The sequence below is a fragment of the Acanthaster planci genome, linkage group LG04, assembly GCF_054643075.1.
Source record: "Acanthaster planci isolate LZ-2023a linkage group LG04, COTS_SCS, whole genome shotgun sequence".
NCBI lineage: Eukaryota > Metazoa > Echinodermata > Asteroidea > Valvatida > Acanthasteridae > Acanthaster > Acanthaster planci.
This window is the reverse complement of record NC_141780.1, coordinates 16,688,317-16,708,892: the sequence shown is the minus strand read 5'-3', so window position 1 is coordinate 16,708,892 and position 20,576 is coordinate 16,688,317. Positions and strand designations below refer to the sequence as shown.

Genomic DNA, 20,576 nt, shown 5'->3' with positions numbered 1-20,576 from the left:
CATCAATGTCTTGAAACAAAACAAAGATGACAATAATTATTTCGATCCAACCTCCTAATGAATTTGATGATGTTCGGGGCAACTTTTTGAATCAACGTTTAGAGACTATATGTTAAACAGATATCCTCCATAAAACAAAAATACAAATATCACAAGAAGGCAATGAAAGATACCAATACAATCTACGTCAAAGAAATTGATTCTTGAAATGTTTTCTCATTAATAATAGAAAACTTACCTGTTGTACAGTTGGTATCAGTGTATCCAGGTGCACATTCACATGTGTAGTTATTGACACCATCAAAACACATTCCTCCATTCATGCAAGGGTCCGGATCGCAATCATCGATGTCTTGAAGCGAAACAAAGATGACAATAATTATTTCGATCCAACCTCCTAATGAATTTGATGATGTTCGGGGCAACTTTTTGAATCAACGTTTAGAGACTATATGTTAAACAGATATCCTCCATAAAACAAAAATACAAATATCACAAGAAGGCAATGAAAGATACCAATACAATCTACGTCAATGAAATTAATTCTTGAATTGTTTTCTCATTAATAATAGAAAACGTACCTGTTGTACAGTTGGTATCAGTGTATCCAGGTGCACATTCGCATGTGTAGTTATTGACACCATCAAAACACATTCCTCCATTCATGCAAGGGTCCGGATCACAATCATCAATGTCTTGAAACAAAACAAAGATGACAATAATTATTTCGATCCAACCTCCTAATGAATTTGAAAAAAGTCAACAAAATAAAACACATGTCCAAAAATGGATGTTCAGAGCAACTTTTTCAATCAACGTTTAGAGACTATATGTTAAACAGATATCTTCTTGAAAACAAAAAATTACAAATATTACAAGAAGGCAATGAAAGATACCTATCAAATCTACGTCAATGCAATTGATTCTTGAATTGTTTTCTCATTAATAATAGAAAACTTACCTGTTGTACAGTTGGTATCAGTGTATCCAGGTGCACATTCGCATGTGTAGTTATTGACACCATCAAAACACATTCCTCCATTCATGCAAGGGTCCGGATCGCAATCATCAATGTCTTGAAACAAAACAAAGATGACAATAATTATTTCGATCCAACCTCCTAATGAATTTGAGAAAAGTCAACAAAATAAAACACAAGTCCGAAAATGGATGTTCGGGCAACTTTTTGAATCACGTTTAGAGACTATATGTTAAACAGATATCCTCCATAAAACAAAAATACAAATATCACAAGAAGGCAATGAAAGATACCAATACAATCTACGTCAAAGAAATTGATTCTTGAATTGTTTTTCTCATTAATAATAGAAAACTTACCTGTTGTACAGTTGGTATCAGTGTATCCAGGTGCACATTCACATGTGTAGTTATTGACACCATCAAAACACATTCCTCCATTCATGCAAGGGTCCGGATCGCAATCATCGATGTCTTGAAGCGAAACAAAGATGACAATAATTATTTCGATCCAACCTCCTAATGAATTTGATGATGTTCGGGGCAACTTTTTGAATCAACGTTTAGAGACTATATGTTAAACAGATATCCTCCATAAAACAAAAATACAAATATCACAAGAAGGCAATGAAAGATACCAATACAATCTACGTCAATGAAATTAATTCTTGAATTGTTTTCTCATTAATAATAGAAAACGTACCTGTTGTACAGTTGGTATCAGTGTATCCAGGTGCACATTCGCATGTGTAGTTATTGACACCATCAAAACACATTCCTCCATTCATGCAAGGGTCCGGATCGCAATCATCAATGTCTTGAAACAAAACAAAGAGGACAATAATTATTTCGATCCAACCTCCTGATGAATTTGAGAAAAGTCAACAAAATAAAAACTCATGTCCGAAAATGGATGTTCGGAGCAACTTTTTTGAATTAACGTTTAGATACTATATGTTAAACAGATATCTTCCTGAAAACAAAATGTACAAATATTACAAGAAGGCAACGAAAGATACCTATTCAATCTCTGTCAAAGAAATTGATTCTTGGAGTGTTTTCTCATTAATAATAGAAAACTTACCTGTTGTACAGTTGGTATCAGTGTATCCAGGTGCACATGTGCATGTGTAGTTATTGACACCATCAAAACACATTCCTCCATTCATGCAAGGGTCCGGATCGCAATCATCAATGTCTTGAAACAAAACAAAGAGGACAATAATTATTTCGATCCAACCTCCTGATGAATTTGAGAAAAGTCAACAAAATAAAACTCATGTCCGAAAATGGATGTTCGGAGCAACTTTTTTGAATTAACGTTTAGATACTATATGTTAAACAGATATCTTCCTGAAAACAAAATGTACAAATATTACAAGAAGGCAACGAAAGATACCCATTCAATCTCTGTCAAAGAAATTGATTCTTGGAGTGTTTTTCTCATTAATAATAGAAAACTTACCTGTTGTACAGTTGGTATCAGTGTATCCAGGTGCACATGTGCATGTGTAGTTATTGACACCATCAAAACACATTCCTCCGTTCATGCAAGGGTCCGGATCGCAATCATCAATGTCTTGAAACAAAACAAAGATGACAATGATTATTTCGATCGAACCTCCTAATGAATTTGATGATGTTCGGGGCAACTTTTTGAATCAACGTTTAGAGACTTTATGTTAAACAGATATCCTCCATAAAACAAAAATACAAATATCACAAGAAGGCAATGAAAGATACCTATCCAATCTACGTCAAAGAAATTGATTCTTGAATTGTTTTCTCATTATTAATAGAAAACTTACCTGTTGTACAGTTGGTTTCAGTGTATCCAGGTGCACATTCGCATGTGTAGTTATTGACACCATCAAAACACATTCCTCCATTCATGCAAGGGTCCGGATCGCAATCATCAATGTCTTGAAACAAAACAAAGATGACAATATTTATTTCGATCCAACCTCCTAATGAATTTGATGATGTTCGGGGCAACTTTTTGAATCAACGTTTAGAGATTATATGTTAAACAGATATCCTCCATAAAACAAAAATACAAATATCACAAAAAGGCAATGAAAGATAGCTATCCAATCTTTGTCAATGAAATTGATTCTTGAATTGTTTTCTCATTAATAATAGAAAACTTACCTGTTGTACAGTTGGTATCAGTGTATCCAGGTGCACATTCGCATGTGTAGTTATTGACACCATCAAAACACATTCCTCCGTTCATGCAAGGGTCCGGATCGCAATCATCAATGTCTTGAAACAAAACAAAGATGACAATGATTATTTCGATCCAACCTCCTAATGAATTTGATGATGTTCGGGGCAACTTTTTGAATCAACGTTTAGAGACTTTATGTTAAACAGATATCCTCCATAAAACAAAAATACAAATATCACAAGAAGGCAATGAAAGATACCTATCCAATCTACGTCAAAGAAATTGATTCTTGAATTGTTTTCTCATTATTAATAGAAAACTTACCTGTTGTACAGTTGGTATCAGTGTATCCAGGTGCACATTCGCATGTGTAGTTATTGACACCATCAAAACACATTCCTCCATTCATGCAAGGGTCCGGATCGCAATCATCAATGTCTTGAAACAAAACAAAGAGGACAATAATTATTTCGATCCAACCTCCTGATGAATTTGAGAAAAGTCAACAAAATAAAACTCATGTCCGAAAATGGATGTTCGGAGCAACTTTTTTGAATCAACGTTTAGATACTATATGTTAAACAGATATCTTCCTGAAAACAAAATGTACAAATATTACAAGAAGGCAATGAAAGATACCAATCCAATCTCCGTCAAAGAAATTGACACTTGGATTGTTTTCTCATTAATAATAGAAAACTTACCTGTTGTACAGTTGGTATCAGTGTATCCAGGTGCACATTCGCATGTGTAGTTATTGACACCATCAAAACACATTCCTCCATTCATGCAAGGGTCCGGATCGCAATCATCTATGTCTTGAAACAAAACAAAGATGACAATAATTATTTCGATCCAACCTCCTAATGAATTTGATGATGTTCGGGGCAACTTTTTGAATCAACGTTTAGAGATTATATGTTAAACAGATATCCTCCATAAAACAAAAATACAAATATCACAAAAAGGCAATGAAAGATACCTATCCAATTAATGTCAATGAAATTGATTCTTGAATTGTTTTCTCATTAATAATAGAAAACTTACCTGTTGTACAGTTGGTATCAGTGTATCCAGGTGCACATTCGCATGTGTAGTTATTGACACCATCAAAACACATTCCTCCATTCATGCAAGGGTCCGGATCGCAATCATCAATGTCTTGAAACAAAACAAAGATGACAATAATTATTTCGATCCAACCTCCTAAAGGATTTGAGAAAAGTCAACAAAATAAAACTCATGTCCGAAAATGGATGTTCGGAGCAACTTTTTTGAATCAACGTTTAGAGACTATATGTTAAACAGATATCCTCCTGAAAACAAAAATGTACGAATATTACAAGAAGGCAACGAAAGATACCTATCCAATCTCCGTCACAGAAATTGATTCTTGGAGTGTTTTCTCATTAATAATAGAAAACTTACCTGTTGTACAGTTGGTATCAGTGTATCCAGGTGCACATGTGCATGTGTAGTTATTGACACCATCAAAACACATTCCTCCATTCATGCAAGGGTCCGGATTGCAATCATCAATGTCTTGAAACAAAACAAAGATGACAATAATTATTTCGATCCAACCTCCTAATGAATTTGATGATGTTCGGGGCAACTTTTTGAATCAACGTTTAGAGACTATATGTTAAACAGATATCCTCCATAAAACAAAAATACAAATATCACAAGAAGGCAATGAAAGATACCAATACAATCTACGTCAAAGAAATTGATTCTTGAAATGTTTTCTCATTAATAATAGAAAACTTACCTGTTGTACAGTTGGTATCAGTGTATCCAGGTGCACATTCACATGTGTAGTTATTGACACCATCAAAACACATTCCTCCATTCATGCAAGGGTCCGGATCGCAATCATCGATGTCTTGAAGCGAAACAAAGATGACAATAATTATTTCGATCCAACCTCCTAATGAATTTGATGATGTTCGGGGCAACTTTTTGAATCAACGTTTAGAGATTATATGTTAAACAGATATCCTCCATAAAACAAAAATACAAATATCACAAGAAGGCAATGAAAGATACCTATCCAATCTACGTCAATGCAATTGATTCTTGAATTGTTTTCTCATTAATAATAGAAAACTTACCTGTTGTACAGTTGGTATCAGTGTATCCAGGTGCACATTCGCATGTGTAGTTATTGACACCATCAAAACACATTCCTCCATTCATGCAAGGGTCCGGATCGCAATCATCAATGTCTTGAAACAAAACAAAGATGACAATAATTATTTCGATCCAACCTCCTAATGAATTTGAGAAAAGTCAACAAAATAAAACACATGTCCGAAAATGGATGTTCGGAGCAACTTTTTTGAATCAACGTTTAGATACTATATGTTAAACAGATATCTTCCTGAAAACAAAAATGTACAAATATTACAAGAAGGCAACGAAAGATACCTATCCAATCTCTGTCAAAGAAATTGATTCTTGGAGTGTTTTCTCATTAATAATAGAAAAGTTACCTGTTGTACAGTTGGTATCAGTGTATCCAGGTGCACATTCGCATGTGTAGTTCTTGACACCATCAAAACACATTCCTCCATTCATGCAAGGGTCCGGATCGCAATCATCAATGTCTTGAAACAAAACAAAGATGACAATAATTATTTCGATCCAACCTCCTAATGAATTTGAGAAAAGTCAACAAAATAAAACACATGTCCGAAAATGGATGTTCGGAGCAACTTTTTCAATCAACGTTTAGAGATTATATGTTAAACAGATATCCTCCATAAAACAAAAATACAAATATCACAAGAAGGCAATGAAAGATACCTATCCAATCTACGTCAATGCAATTGATTCTTGAATTGTTTTCTCATTAATAATAGAAAACTTACCTGTTGTACAGTTGGTATCAGTGTATCCAGGTGCACATTCGCATGTGTAGTTATTGACACCATCAAAACACATTCCTCCATTCATGCAAGGGTCCGGATCGCAATCATCAATGTCTTGAAACAAAACAAAGATGACAATAATTATTTCGATCCAACCTCCTAATGAATTTGATGATGTTCGGGGCAACTTTTTGAATCAACGTTTAGAGACTATATGTTAAACAGATATCCTCCATAAAACAAAAATACAAATATCACAAGAAGGAAATGAAAGATACCTATCCAATCTACGTCAATGCAATTGATTCTTGAATTGTTTTCTCATTAATAATAAAAAACTTACCTATTGTACAGTTGGTATCAGTGTATCCAGGTGCACATTCACAAGTGTAGTTATTGACACCATCAAAACACATTCCTCCATTCATGCAAGGGTCCGGATCGCAATCATCAATGTCTTGAAACAAAACAAAGATGACAATAATTATTTCGATCCAACCTCCTCATGAATTTGAGAAAAGTCAACAAAATAAAACTCATGTCCGAAAATGGATGTTCGGGCAACTTTTTGAATCAACGTTTAGAGACTATATGTTAAACAGATATCCTCCATAAAACAAAAATACAAATATCACAAGAAGGCAATGAAAGATACCAATACAATCTACGTCAATGCAATTGATTCTTGAAATGTTTTCTCATTAATAATAGAAAACTTACCTGTTGTACAGTTGGTATCAGTGTATCCAGGTGCACATTCGCATGTGTAGTTATTGACACCATCAAAACACATTCCTCCATTCATGCAAGGGTCCGGATCGCAATCATCAATGTCTTGAAACAAAACAAAGATGACAATAATTATTTCGATCCAACCTCCTAATGAATTTGATGATGTTCGGGGCAACTTTTTGAATCAACGTTTAGAGATTATATGTTAAACAGATATCCTCCATAAAACAAAAATACAAATATCACAAGAAGGCAATGAAAGATACCTATCCAATCTACGTCAAAGAAATTGATTCTTGAATTGTTTTCTCATTAATAATAGAAAACTTACCTGTTGTACAGTTGGTATCAGTGTATCCAGGTGCACATTCGCATGTGTAGTTATTGACACCATCAAAACACATTCCTCCATTCATGCAAGGGTCCGGATCGCAATCATCAATGTCTTGAAACAAAACAAAGATGACAATAATTATTTCGATCCAACCTCCTAATGAATTTGATGATGTTCGGGGCAACTTTTTGAATCAACGTTTAGAGACTATATGTTAAACAGATATCCTCCATAAAACAAAAATACAAATATCACAAGAAGGCAACAAAAGATACCTATCCAATCTCCGTCAAAGAAATTGATTCTTGAATTGTTTTTTATTAATAATAGAAAACTTACCTGTTGTACAGTTGGTATCAGTGTATCCAGGTGCACATTCGCATGTGTAGTTATTGACACCATCAAAACACATTCCTCCATTCATGCAAGGGTCCGGATCGCAATCATCAATGTCTGGAAACAAAACAAAGATGACAATAATTATTTCGATCCAACCTCCTAATGAATTTGAGAAAAGTCAACAAAATAAAACTCATGTCCGAAAATGGATGTTCGGAGCAACTTTTTTGAATCAACGTTTAGATACTATATGTTAAACAGATATCTTCCTGAAAACAAAAATGTACAAATATTACAAGAAGGCAACGAAAGATACCTATCCAATCGCCGTCAAAGAAATTGATTCTTGGAGTGTTTTCTCATTAATAATAGAAAACTTACCTGTTGTACAGTTGGTATCAGTGTATCCAGGTGCACATTCGCATGTGTAGTTATTGACACCATCAAAACACATTCCTCCATTCATGCAAGGGTTGAGATCGCAATCATCAATGTCTTGAAACAAAACAAAGGTGACAATAATTATTTAGATCCAACCTCCCAATAAATCTGAAAAAATCAACAAAATAAACATTCCTCAATTCATGCAAGGGTTAGGATTACAGTCATCAGTGTCTGGATACAAAGATAGACAAACAATTTGATCTCAAACTCTTAACAAAACTGCCAAAATTTAACAAAAAATGCTCAAATTTTTTCTCTCAATTATGAAGGATTTCTCCCTTTTTTCCCTCGCCCAGATTAAAGATGGGAGTACCAGTTCCAAAGCAAATAATTAAACAAAATTATTAACATTGTTAAAACCCAATGGGTACACAATGCTGTTTTGGTATTGTTTCAAAACTAAATTGATGTCAAGTTGTTGATTCAGCATTTTTTCAACCTTTGAAACTCCGTCACGTTTGCCTAAAGGAACATTCCCTGCTCCATTTTACACCACTGAAGTGAATACCAACAAGATTTGATGCTCTGTAGCTGTGGGGAAGTCACTAAAAAGCACCGTGTATTCTTTCTTATATCCATTAATTAAATCTAAAGTACAATGCAACATATACCTTCCATGTTATTTAGCTGAAATTCAAGGGAAACAGGAAAGTAATTGACATATTTTGCTGTTCTTTGTTGTTCAAAGTTTGTCAGGAATGTTTTGTGGCACCTTTACACAAACTAATATAAGCAGGGGAGTTCCTATGGATCTTTCAAATCGGTACTGAAACAGGAGTTTCTCACCCTCTTCAGAGGGCGGCTGTGTTGTTGTGAAGTCTGTAGATGACACAGTGTCTCCTTCAGTAGTAGTGTACACAGGCTCTGATGTCGTGATGGAAAGAAAATTTCAGTTTCATGTCAGTCACAGTTTTATGTCAACAAAGTTTTGGCAGAACATTCTCCGACCTTTTAAAACTACTAAAACCAAATAGAGTCAAGACACCTAACTGGCTCTCATTTAGCTGTTACTCACCCTCATCAGGGGGAAATTGTGTTGATGTATAGTCGGTAGAGGACACAGTATATGCTTGAGTGGTTGTGTACAGTACCTCTGATTGGAAGAAAAAAATGTGGTCGGCTTCAAGTTAGTTTCTTATTGATCAAAGTTTTGACAAAGTGTTGTGCAACATTTTCAAAGAAAACTACGAGCCAAGTAGCCCCGAGATATTTGGTACCGTACTCCAATAGTGTTTCTCACCTGAATCAGTTGAAGCCTGTGTTGACGTGAAGTCAGTAGAGGACTGAAGGAGAGAGCGGCGGCGGAATGCTTTTATAGGTGGGATGACAAAGACATATGAAGGTATATGAGCAAAGCAGGCTGTAAGTTGCCTTTGGGAGTGCGGCCAAACCCATGACACACTCCACTAACTCCAATAATGCACAGTCTGTTCCATCCCCACCCACTTCTCTACAGGCACACCACACGTGCCTATGTTAATAACATCCAATTGTAAGACAAAATTCACGTACCATATAACATTTGGGCCAACCAAACATCCCTGTTATAACCAAACTCTGTTACTCATATTAAAAGGACCCCACAAAATTGAAAGAAAAAAGGAATTTGACACTTCAGGATTTGTTCTTCATAATAGCATTGCTCTTTCGGACATTAAAGACATTTTGATTAATGTCTACTGTATGGACCCCTTTACACAGCTGGCTGGCATTCTTAAATTCTTAATTCTTCATATATGGATGCAACAAGGCAGTTAATGAAAAAAGCTCTACTCAAACCTTTCTAATGTGCACCTTTCATATTGGGGGTGTTTTAATAATATCAGCTTGTACCGAAAATAAGGAATTTGCGCAGTTTTGAAAAGTGGGCCAAATTTTATTTTGACACGCACGCTTTTCATTCCATTCGAGTAAGGTAACAAATACTAAATACTATATATAAATACCAGGTTCAGTTGGAGGTCTGTACGTGATGACTTCAGATATAATATCCACCCAGTAGACTGAGAATTCAAGAACGACGGTTGCCCTGAGGAAGTAGAAAACAGTACTTAGTCCCATGTCGTTTTTTTTTTTACAGCATAGTGCTTGGTTGGAATGAGTCGGTTAGTGTTCTGAGATAAGCCTATAAGTGAGACGGCTTTGATCAATGGGACATTCTGGTTGGATTTAATTAAGATGATCATGGTGGGGTTTTGATGAAATAGATATGGCATGGGCACGGGTTTGGCTATTGGTATCGGGTTGGGTTCAGTGGCGTATCCAGGGGGAGGGGGGTTGGGGGACTTCTCCCTCCCCTCGACTGACTTTTGAGTAAGACTATTAATATTTGTTCTCCTCCAACATCATGTTGAATATGCCCGAAGCCGCATTGCTTTTGAATATGCCTCCCAGGCTGACACAAGCTGGACACGCCGCTAGTTGGGTCAGGTCGGGTAGGGTCAATGGTGTACATTGATTGAATCGGTTTGGGTGGGTCGGGTTGAGTACAAGATTACTGTGTTAAAGCAGTAGTGCATGAATCGAGAGGAGGCACACCTGGTGTGTCACCGGCCCCCCGCTGTCGTTTATTTTTTACATATTTTAGGGAGATAAATCTTTCATTTTTAGTAGTTCTTCTTTTGCTGTCCACTGGCTGATTGTATTTCTTAAAAACATGTCTCACTCACAATATGTTTGAGTTCACTTCCCCTTTCATAAATGATCGGCACCCGTCACCCCTCCTTGAAAATGCTTAATCGCTGCTGCCGTGTTTAAGATGGGTCATTGAGAGACGAAGCTTCGATGAACACAAAGTTTTGTATCTCTTTAGTATTGTAAATATATATCTAATCAGAATGTCTATACCAATGTTTACTGATATTTGATGGGTCACATTACTTTACATCTTACAAACAGTGGCTGCACATACCTGGCCACAAGAGGGCCTTTGTCACCAGCAGGAGGCATCCAAAGTGCAGTGACCATTTGTTTTGAGGAGCTATTACTATGCCCCCAGGCATCCTGAGGGAAAAAAAACCAAAGCTAATCTTTGAATTTATTTTCAACATTGACCAATAGACCTATGTTAGCATCCCCCATTGGTCTGCCAATGATGGCAGACTGCTGTTTAGGAGAGCATGCGATTTGAATGCAGGTGATAGAATAAACAAGCATGATGGGAAGACAATATGGGGTGTGCTGCAGCATTCTGTTGTGTTGGAGGAAGAACCCTTCAACATATAGGTTGAGAACTTTGCAAAGAGGCGCTTCACCGACTTTGAAAGATTAGACCATGAGCCATCCCACTTGCCGAATGGAGACACACTCCGGCAACTATAGGCATTATTTCAAGGGACAATTTCGAAAAGCTTACCAGTGCTACGTTTGTGCAGTTCAGTGCCTGGGTTCCTTCGTCAACGTCAAGGAATTCTCCGTGCGGGCCTCCATTTGTTTCCAGGTTTGCAACAGTGAGGAGAAACCCCTTGAAGGAATCCGCTTCTATCTCATTGGGTACGATTACTTCAAGGGCAACTGTTAGCGAAAAACACACAAAAATAGAAACTAATTTCCCATGCTTACTGTAGTTGGGTAAAATTAGTGTTTTACACATTGATGTTTTCTGTCAGGAAGTGTGTTTCTGTATAGACCTGTATAGACATAACCCTTCGAATATCATCGAGTGTATCCAAAAGTAATGCGTCAGATATTATGTGCAGAGATTGGGGATTAGGCTACGATTCGTTGCTCACTCAACTTGGCTGGACAAGTCTTCAAACGAGGAAAAATTCTTTCGCCCTTGTGCTTTCTAGTAAAATTATGAATAATAATACTAATGTCAGTGCTATTGATAAGTTTACTCCAGCTGCATGAATCGGCCAAAATGATCATAGCTTGAAATTAACTATTGCCTAAAACTGATTGTCTCAAATGTTCCCGGGAAGGGAATGACCTGCCTACGGTCATTGAGAGTCCCTCTTCGAGTACCTTTAAATCGTCAATCCATTCTTTTCTCAACATGTAACCTTTTGATTCCTTTGTTTTAATTTCATCTTACTTGTATTTTGTGTTTTCTTACTGTTTGATTTGTGTGTTTAAATTCAGCAGGTTTTACCACCTTTTATTTGTTAATGACCTTTTCAGTTAATTGATTTCTCTCCTATTGCCATTAATCTCTACTGTCTTTAATGTCTTTATCTATTTCATTGATCTATGTTTTAGTCCATTTTTGTTTTAAATGTACCTGTGCTAACCTTTTGCCCGGGGTGCAACAACATTAATCTTTTCTTCTTGCTTTGCATAGTTTTATTTGTTTTAGCTTTTAGTATACGTACAGCGTTTCTATAATATTATTTTCAATGTTTTATCATCTTATCATACATGTATGTTCAATTAGTGCTTGTCCGAGAGCTCGCAAAAAAAGTCACAAGCTTACTCTGGTGGGACTCGAACCCACGACCTCCTGCTTACTAGTGCAGACGTCTTAACCACTCGACCCCCGAGCTTGCCGGGGTCGGCTGGCCGGTCCGAGTCAGGTGCAGATGCGGGTACCGCGAACTATTTTCAAGATGTATTTTTTTTTGCGTTGGGGAGGTGTTATTTTATATAACGGTTTTGCCCTAACCCAACGTATACATTAATAAACACTGTATGCTATGTGACACATAATTATACAATCCGTCATAAGGGATTATAGAATCTGTGATAACGATTTAAAGAATCCGTAATAATTACTTGCACAAGTTTAATTAATAAGGGACTTAATATGTGCTTGGCCGGTCTTAAACCTGCGTTTAAGACCGGCTGAGGAGAATGGACGCGACTATGCGGCTCGGGCATTAGTGGCGTCTATTCTCCCGACTAATACATGTAGTTTTATTACCGCGTATACAGCTAGTTTGCGGTAGCGCCATGCAAACTATTTCTGGTGAACTTCTGAAACTGTAAAGGAACTAAAGGGTACTCAATGTGTCCGACTGTCAATGTCATGATATGTCCGTCGTCAGATTGTCCTATTCGAAACGTTCAGTACCCTTCGGTTCTTTTTAGAACCTCACACAGGCGTACTCACACAAGAGATGTTTTACATGGTTGCTACCGCAAACCCGGCTAGGTACCTTCATCATGAAAAAAAATCAAATCGCATCTACCAATAACTTGCAAAGGAGGGGTTCACTGAGGGGTTTATGCAGGTAGATGTAGCTTCCGATGAACTACCACGGGCGGCCAAAAGGGCTCTCAGCGTTCAAGAATACTTCATCCTTCTCAGTTTGTTCGTTAATTGTGTTTGTGGAAGTTTAGGTGCTCTCAAATTGTGTTACAAATATTGAGTCATGTATATGTTTTGTAATTGTTGAATTTTCTTTTACTGATTTTTTAAGAAACATCTGTAAATTGTGTTTTTGAGGGATATTTTCACATTTATTCTATCAATTTAGTTCTTTAACACTTTCTCAAAATATTTTAGAAAATGCTTTTTCATACGTTTCTCGGTATTTAGTCTTAATTTCTGTGAACTATGTTTTGTTATCGGCTCTAGTGTTTGTTTTATATTTGGATTAATTTTGGCCTTTTTGGCCGCCCATACTACCATAGTTGAATACAGTAGTGATACATGCTTACCCTCCAAAAACTGTCCTGACGTGTAAACCGACTGGTTGAAGGACACCCGATAGGGAGATGGACCTTGACTGGGTGAGCCTGGGTGACCGTACGGGGTCATGGCTGAACAGATCTCCGGATAAGAATCAATTGGTGGGCCCATTGGGTATCCGCAAACTTGCAACAAGTGACATGTCACTATGGAAACGGCAGTGAGGATGAACGAACGGGTGTTGGGCTGCCGTACCTATTAATTTGGAGGGAAATAAAGACAGTAATGATAAAGAAACCCTGGTATTTTTCTCTGTCATTTGTTTGCGATGTTGTTTCCACTACGACAAGAGCAGATCCAGGAGCAGGGGTCTTACCCCCAAACTGAGCCCTTTTTTTAAGAATAAAAATAGGCAACCCAACCCCCAAAAAGTTTGGATCCCGGAAAATTTGGTTCTGGATCCGTCTTTGCATGAAGGCCGCATATCTCACTGGGCTGCGACAGCTAACGACTAGTTGGAGACAGAAAATTGCGAGAAAATCCGCGAATTTAGCGAAAAATTTCACTTGGATTCACACTGATTTGGTATTTACGACACATTTGCGTGTGTCGCACGAGTTCCGGGCAAAATTTCAGTCAGCATTCGCCTGGAGTTTACGTACTTGTCGTGGGACTGCAGCACGACATTCGCGCAACATTTGTGAATATTTTACACTCTCGCCTGTCTCACGCCCGGAATGTCAGATTCTCATTTTTTTCTTCAACCAGTCACAGTTTTGTTTCATAGATCGCCACACCCTCACAAAGTTGTCTCATATTTCTCGCACTTTCTGACTCACGGAAACTCAACCGAGAAGGGTTCGAGACAGGGTCGATACACCCGAGACAACTATGTGACTATTTTGAGAGAAAATTTGTCACACACAAATTTTTTGAACATGTACAAAAAATCCCGCGACAAGAAAGCGATACGCTGCGACTCAAGTGAGGAAACCGAGAAACCCCGCGAACGTTTCGAGACGTTTTTGGAAACTCTTTCGGGAATGCCGTTCGCAATTTGTCGCCAAAAGGCGCACTCGGCCCAGTGAGATACCACGCAGATGTGTGAAACGTGGAACGTTTTGGACATTATAAGTTCGTTTGACATTCCTTTGAACGGGACAGTACATTGCAAATAAACTTTCACTTCACGGACCATTTCAACAGTGGTTCCAGAGCAAAAACACATACGCTCTCAACTCCGTGTGTCGGACTGTTCTCGACTTTTCTCGAGAACATTCGCGAGCACGTAACAAGCGTTGTTCGTAAGTTTCAATCCACTCGACGTGTTGTTTTTAAAGAGAAAAAAATACAGGCCGAAATTTCGATCAGATTTATCCCCTTCTGTCTCGGCTTCTGAGTTGAAACGAATCAGTTTTATTTTTAGAGTAAAACCTCCGAACACGCGTTACTGGGGTCGTCCGATTTGAAATCCACAAGTATTGGTCGCCGTTTACGTTTGTAAACATGAAAAAAATTTGGTACAATTTTCTCGACAGTGACCCGATATTATTGTTTTATTTATTTTTTGGAGGTTGGTAGGGGCACATTCCAAGACAATTTGGGGCGTTTTTGACTTATCTAATTAGCTAAAATTATTCTAAAAGATAAAAAAGTGGAAGTAATTTTTCCACCACTGGAGAAATAAATATCTACTAGGGAAATATTTTACCACCCGAATAGCTGGGATATTTCTGAAATTTTTACACCTCAGGATGCCTTATTTTAATGTTTTGTTATGCATGTTGTATGTTTATGAAAGTATTAATATTTATACAAACTGTTTAATCGCGACATGTTTAGTGTTATGCGTTTAGGAATGTGTTGAAACGCTAAGCGGATTTCAAAAAGCTAAACATGTACCACGGAAAATCGTTTAGCGCTTAAACACATTCCAGTAAACATGTCATGGGTTAAACGTGTGGACAAGCGGTACAAAAAGTGATTAAGCTCTAAACACTGTTTTTACAGTGTAACTTTATATAGTTTTTGATAAAACGGTATGTAATTTCCCCACCACGAAACCGACGGAAAATGAAACCTCGTTTTAATGAAGCAACTTTGTGGTACACCTTTATCAGAATGTACAAGATAAAATGTCTTGAGTACTTACTTTATGAAAGGTTACTTCTCTGACTTGAAATGAACGTTAATTTTTTTAACATTAAAAACAAACGAAACGGCGGAGAGGTACAGATGTACAGACAGTCTAATAACATCTGATTTCAAGCACTCCTTCCCGCGATAAGGACACGTGATTTTGACTGCAGCTTCGTGTACGTGGCATCATCGAAGACACTGTCTTGCACTCTTATGGCTAGAGGTGTTATGCAACCCAGTGATTGATGTTAATGTAGGCCTATTTTCTCCTTTGACACTTTGCCGGCCGTAACACACATTGAACCAGCTCTGAACTGAAGTTGTTTTGTTTTTCCAGCGTCATCCTATCCATCGTGGTCTTGGCAAAATGTCCCAAACCATTTGGATTCCCCAGGAAAATTAGCCTTTGACCAAGGCGCCCTCGGCGAAATGGATAGTCGCTCAAGAGCGAGGAGCTGGGGGAGACTAGTTTAAGCACAAAACCAACGCACGAAGAAAGGCTACACGACGAACCGCACGCACGCCCCGCGCACATAGATATTAACGACACACACAGCTCGGCTACTGCATGTACATGCAGTTCGCGTTGACGCATGTGGTCTTGACTATCCATTTCGCCGCGGGCGCCTTGATCAAAGGCTAAAGGAAAATGAGTGTTGGTGTATAGGTAATTTTTTTTTTGTCTTTTTGTTCTTTAGATGAAAAGATGATAGCCTAAGATGTGTGTGCAGTAAAGTACGCCTATCCTAATTCCCCTCCCCGTTCTCGAGACACTTCGTCTCTTTGCCCAAAATTGTCTGGGCAAGTAAAAAGTGACATCCAAATTCTACATCTGACGGAATCAGTGAAATTTTGTCTACAGACCGCATCCTGGGTTTAGCAACGAGTAACGGGGTGTGCAACAAAACGGGTGTGGATTCATATGCGGTGCAATTTGTGCAATACATGACAATACTGAGTGCTTTGTATGACCCAAAACGCAAAATCCACACAAAAAGCTTTCAAGCCAAATCCCACGACGCATTGACCCGCGTATTGTGCTGAGTGTACAAAGAATCCACTGAATACCCGAAGTATGTCATTCAGAACACTCGTGTATTATTTCAATCATTGAAAGAAATTGTGTCCGGGTTGAATTCGGAATCCCAAGGTTGGGTGAAAGTAGCTGAAGATTCCTTTCCCCCACAAACTATTTTGGCCCTGAAAGTCAAAATGAATCTTGAACAACTTAGTTTCAGTCTCAAAATACGAGTTGGGTCAGGATGCACTTCGCTGTGGCCCAACTCCACTATAGGTACAATAAAATGGAAGCGACTTGCACGTACTTGTAAATCAAATGAGCACACCAATGGCGAATGTGTATGGGGTCTGCTCCGTCTTCGTCAAAATCGTATTTTTGCTCACCGGGGCATGGTAAAGCCATTCCCCGTCGCAAAATTAGGGCTGGTCTTTAGTACAAATGCAAAATAATTGTTCACTAATAGTTTATTGAAGTAGACATGTACCAAAATACCAAATAATAAACGCTATTAAGAACTAAATGAAAACGCGACCCTCTTAAAAGCAATGATGGACGTGTACAGCATGTTTAAGGCAAAACCTGCCCCTTCTGCTAACTTCGATTGTCTATGCGGGCACGAACAGTCACAATATTAGAAAAGTCTGCATGGACTCGCATGGAATACCTTTGTACCTAATGAAGCTATCGGCTGCCATTTTACCATGCCGAATACAAAGGGGATGGTTGGTTCGGCTTGCCTTTGTAACTATACCAGGAACAAATTGGATTAGCAATGGCCGCGTCAAGCAAGCTTTGTATTGGGCATGATGGCCGCTCGGTGGTACCCATGACCTCTGGGTTGCTTACGGGATTAGGGTTCCAAGCAGATATTCATAAAAGCCTGCTAAGCCTAGTAAGCTGCTAAAATGGCCCCAAGTTGACAGCTAAGCCTAGTTTGAAGCTAAGTGATAAACTTTCAAGTTTAGTTGGTTGCTAAGTTGGCTGCTATAACATTCGAGTTCATGGGGTGTCTCGAGTCACTAGTTGGCAACTAACTCATTTGTGGGTTACACCAGCGAACATGGCGACATGTATAGGCCCACTTGAATTTGCACAGCTAAACCGTGCAACTCATAAAAGCCTAGTTCGCTGGTGTTCCAAAACATTACCATATCCCGTTGACATGCAAATACACATTTTCCAGTTTGGAGGTTCAAGAACTGCCTGATCATCCTAGCCGCGTGCCTAACATATCTACAGCTGCCAACTAATGGATACTAACTTACACGTCAGAAAACTACGGATTTAGCACGCAGGTAAGGCCTACAGTTGTGGCTGCTAGGATTAATATTGGCCCAGATCTTTTCATATGATATAGTACACAGGGTGTCCACATAAAGAGTACACCGAGATAAACACTTCTCTAATGGCAAAACTATTCAACATATGGGAAAGAGAAATATATCTCTAAAACGGGCAGAATGTTCTCTGTGCAGTGGTGTATAGCTTGTGATGTTATTGACACGGATGAGTGAACAAACTAGACCGATGTTAAGGGTACTGAAATCGGCACTGTGACAAGTTTGCATATGTGATTAACAAGGCTAGACCATGCAAGTATGCAGAATACCAAATGCCTTTGCTTTAAGAACACATTCTTGAAAACAAGGACTGGATCTAAATCAATCCCATCTGCTTTGTTTTCGCTACTTATCCCATACGTTGAATGCGCTGTGCCCTCCACATGGCCACGATTCCGTGCATATCTGACATTTTTTTTGTATTTTTTATCTCGGTATACTTTTTATGTGGACACCCTGGAAAGTCCTTGCATGCGGGCAGTAGTCGATGTGAGACAGGTCTATGGGGAGGTTTTAAAGGGGGCTGAGTCAAACCAGAAAAGCAAACTCGAAAAGCCGCAACTTGGTAATTAAACTACAGCTGAATCCCAAGTTGTGGAGCCAACCTGGATCCGCTCCCTCTGATACTTTAACTTCGAAGGACAGGCCGAGTCTCTTCCACATGCCTCTGTGCTTTGTACATGTACCACGAATATAAACTGCTTGAAGGAAAGGTAGGCTAGAGGCAGGGTTTCTTTTGCTTGCTACAAGTAGAATGTCCGTCCCGTGAACGAAATCAGGCTGTGATTACACTGGTAAAGAAGTCGATTTTCACCATACTGGTTTTGCTTATTGACCTTCCTGATCCAATTTTGTGCATGAGATACACATCAGTCGGACAATTCCATCATTGATTTTTAATCAATTTAATGTCTCAAAAAACTTATTTTGGAAAGAGTTCCGTATACGGACAACACTTGATGCCCCTATGCACAAGCCTATGAGACTTGTCTGAAAAATCCAAGTGTTTGCTAAGTATTCAATGCTGTGGATTTTTTTAAAGCTAAATTTCACTCATTAGGACACGACGTGTCCAGTTTTTGGTGTTGGGGGAATTCAAAGGAGAATGCGGCTTCGGGCTTAGTCAACGTGATGTTGGGGGGGAGGTCAAAAGTCTTACTCACGGTCCCAATGTCCTCGTTTTTATTTGCTGGTGTTGTTTTCTTAGGGTTTTGGTGCTAATATTTAATTTAATGAATAAATGTACCGACTACTTTTTCTCCTACCCACCTATGAAGAATCATTTGCCAAAAAAATAAATAAATCCGTAATAGGGCGCAGGTTGCCGCCCCCCCCGCTGGATACGCCACTGGTTATGACCTTCTGACCACTGTAACAACATTTTAAGGGAAGAATTTTTATCTGTATATGGAACTCTTTCCCTAATTTCATCGGTGGAATGCTATTAGTAAACACGACGACAATGACTGGCCATAGAAAAAAAACTATGGACAAGTGAGATTGAGGCGGTACGGCAAACCATTCGGCAGAAAACGTCCCCAAACTGGTTTGTTTCCGGCCTCTCTCTTTCTAGTAGTTTTCCGTTTTGTCCGTTAAGATTTTCAAAACCACAAAATTTCGAATCCATGGTCCCACTGTCCACTACAAAAGTAAGTCCAGACACTTGCCTGTAGTTTTGAGCGATGTTTACCCGTCATGCTGCTGAGAGTAAAATAACGCTAACCCTACACAAGGCTTCGAGTCAACGTTGTAATACGTAGATCGGCTTCGACGGTGCACATACTTGACTGTTTCACATTGCCATCAACTTTTTAAAGTCCGACTGGAAATTGTGTCAGAAGAGCTCCAGTTTTATCTTGTTTTCCTTATGTCCAACGTTGTAGAGAAATAGTTAAACAAGTACTCCAACAATCTGACAGCGTTTACCCGTTTGGGCCGAATCTGTCAGGCAACACCGAGACTATAGACACCGTTAGTACGGTGACGAGCAAAAGTGATTCATGCCAAACGCACGTTACCAAACAATAGTTAAAGGTACGGTATTCAAGTCATGTCAACTGGTCGCGCTTGATCGAGCACGGCCCGAGCACTGGATTCATTTTTCTGAGAACACAAAAGACGGTAACTCAATTGCGACTATGTGGAGCATTTGTTTTGCTGGATTGGGGAAAGTGCAAATCAACAAAACCCAACAAACCATGCAGTCGAACCCGGATGGAACTTTCCCAGCCTTTTCGGGACAGATTCAGTGGAATGCTTCAGTTATTAGTTTATGGCGTTTCGATACAACTCACATTGCTGTGAATAAATTGAGTGCTTACACATTTTTAACTTAAAGAGTACATGTGTATTAAACCGTTCTACAAATAGCCGATTTTACGTCATGAGCTTGTTTTGCCATCTGCAGAAAATTAGGGAATGATGCAACGAAGACAACTTACAAACAAAAATGGAGCCTATAAGGAGCAAATGTTCTCACGCAGTGAATTGGTGCACGTATTGGCTTTGAGAACGCAAAAACATCGGAACACAAACGCGGCATTCCAGCAACGGTGGATAAAGTGCGACATTTTTAAGGGGATTGCCTTTAAATTGAAAGGGGAAGGTAAGTTTTAACAGTGGTTAAAAACACTG

The 20,576-nt window shown here is 38.5% G+C and overlaps 1 protein-coding gene across 1 annotated transcript; it reads right to left on the bottom strand.

The window, feature by feature from the left end:
* Positions 1-525: 525 nt before the first annotated feature.
* LOC110973975 (uncharacterized) lies at positions 526-19,949 on the bottom strand. The gene is made up of 12 exons (XM_087135553.1): positions 19,610-19,949; positions 13,472-13,697; positions 11,226-11,383; positions 10,782-10,873; positions 9,817-9,899; positions 9,111-9,179; positions 8,886-8,963; positions 8,657-8,734; positions 7,808-7,921; positions 4,920-5,078; positions 1,339-1,452; positions 526-695 (listed from the first exon to the last, which is right to left on the bottom strand). The coding sequence occupies exons 1-12, from the start codon at positions 19,637-19,639 to the stop codon at positions 526-528; spliced, it is 1,371 nt and encodes a 456-aa protein (XP_086991679.1). The 5' UTR covers positions 19,640-19,949.
* Between the last annotated feature and the right edge of the window lie 627 nt (positions 19,950-20,576).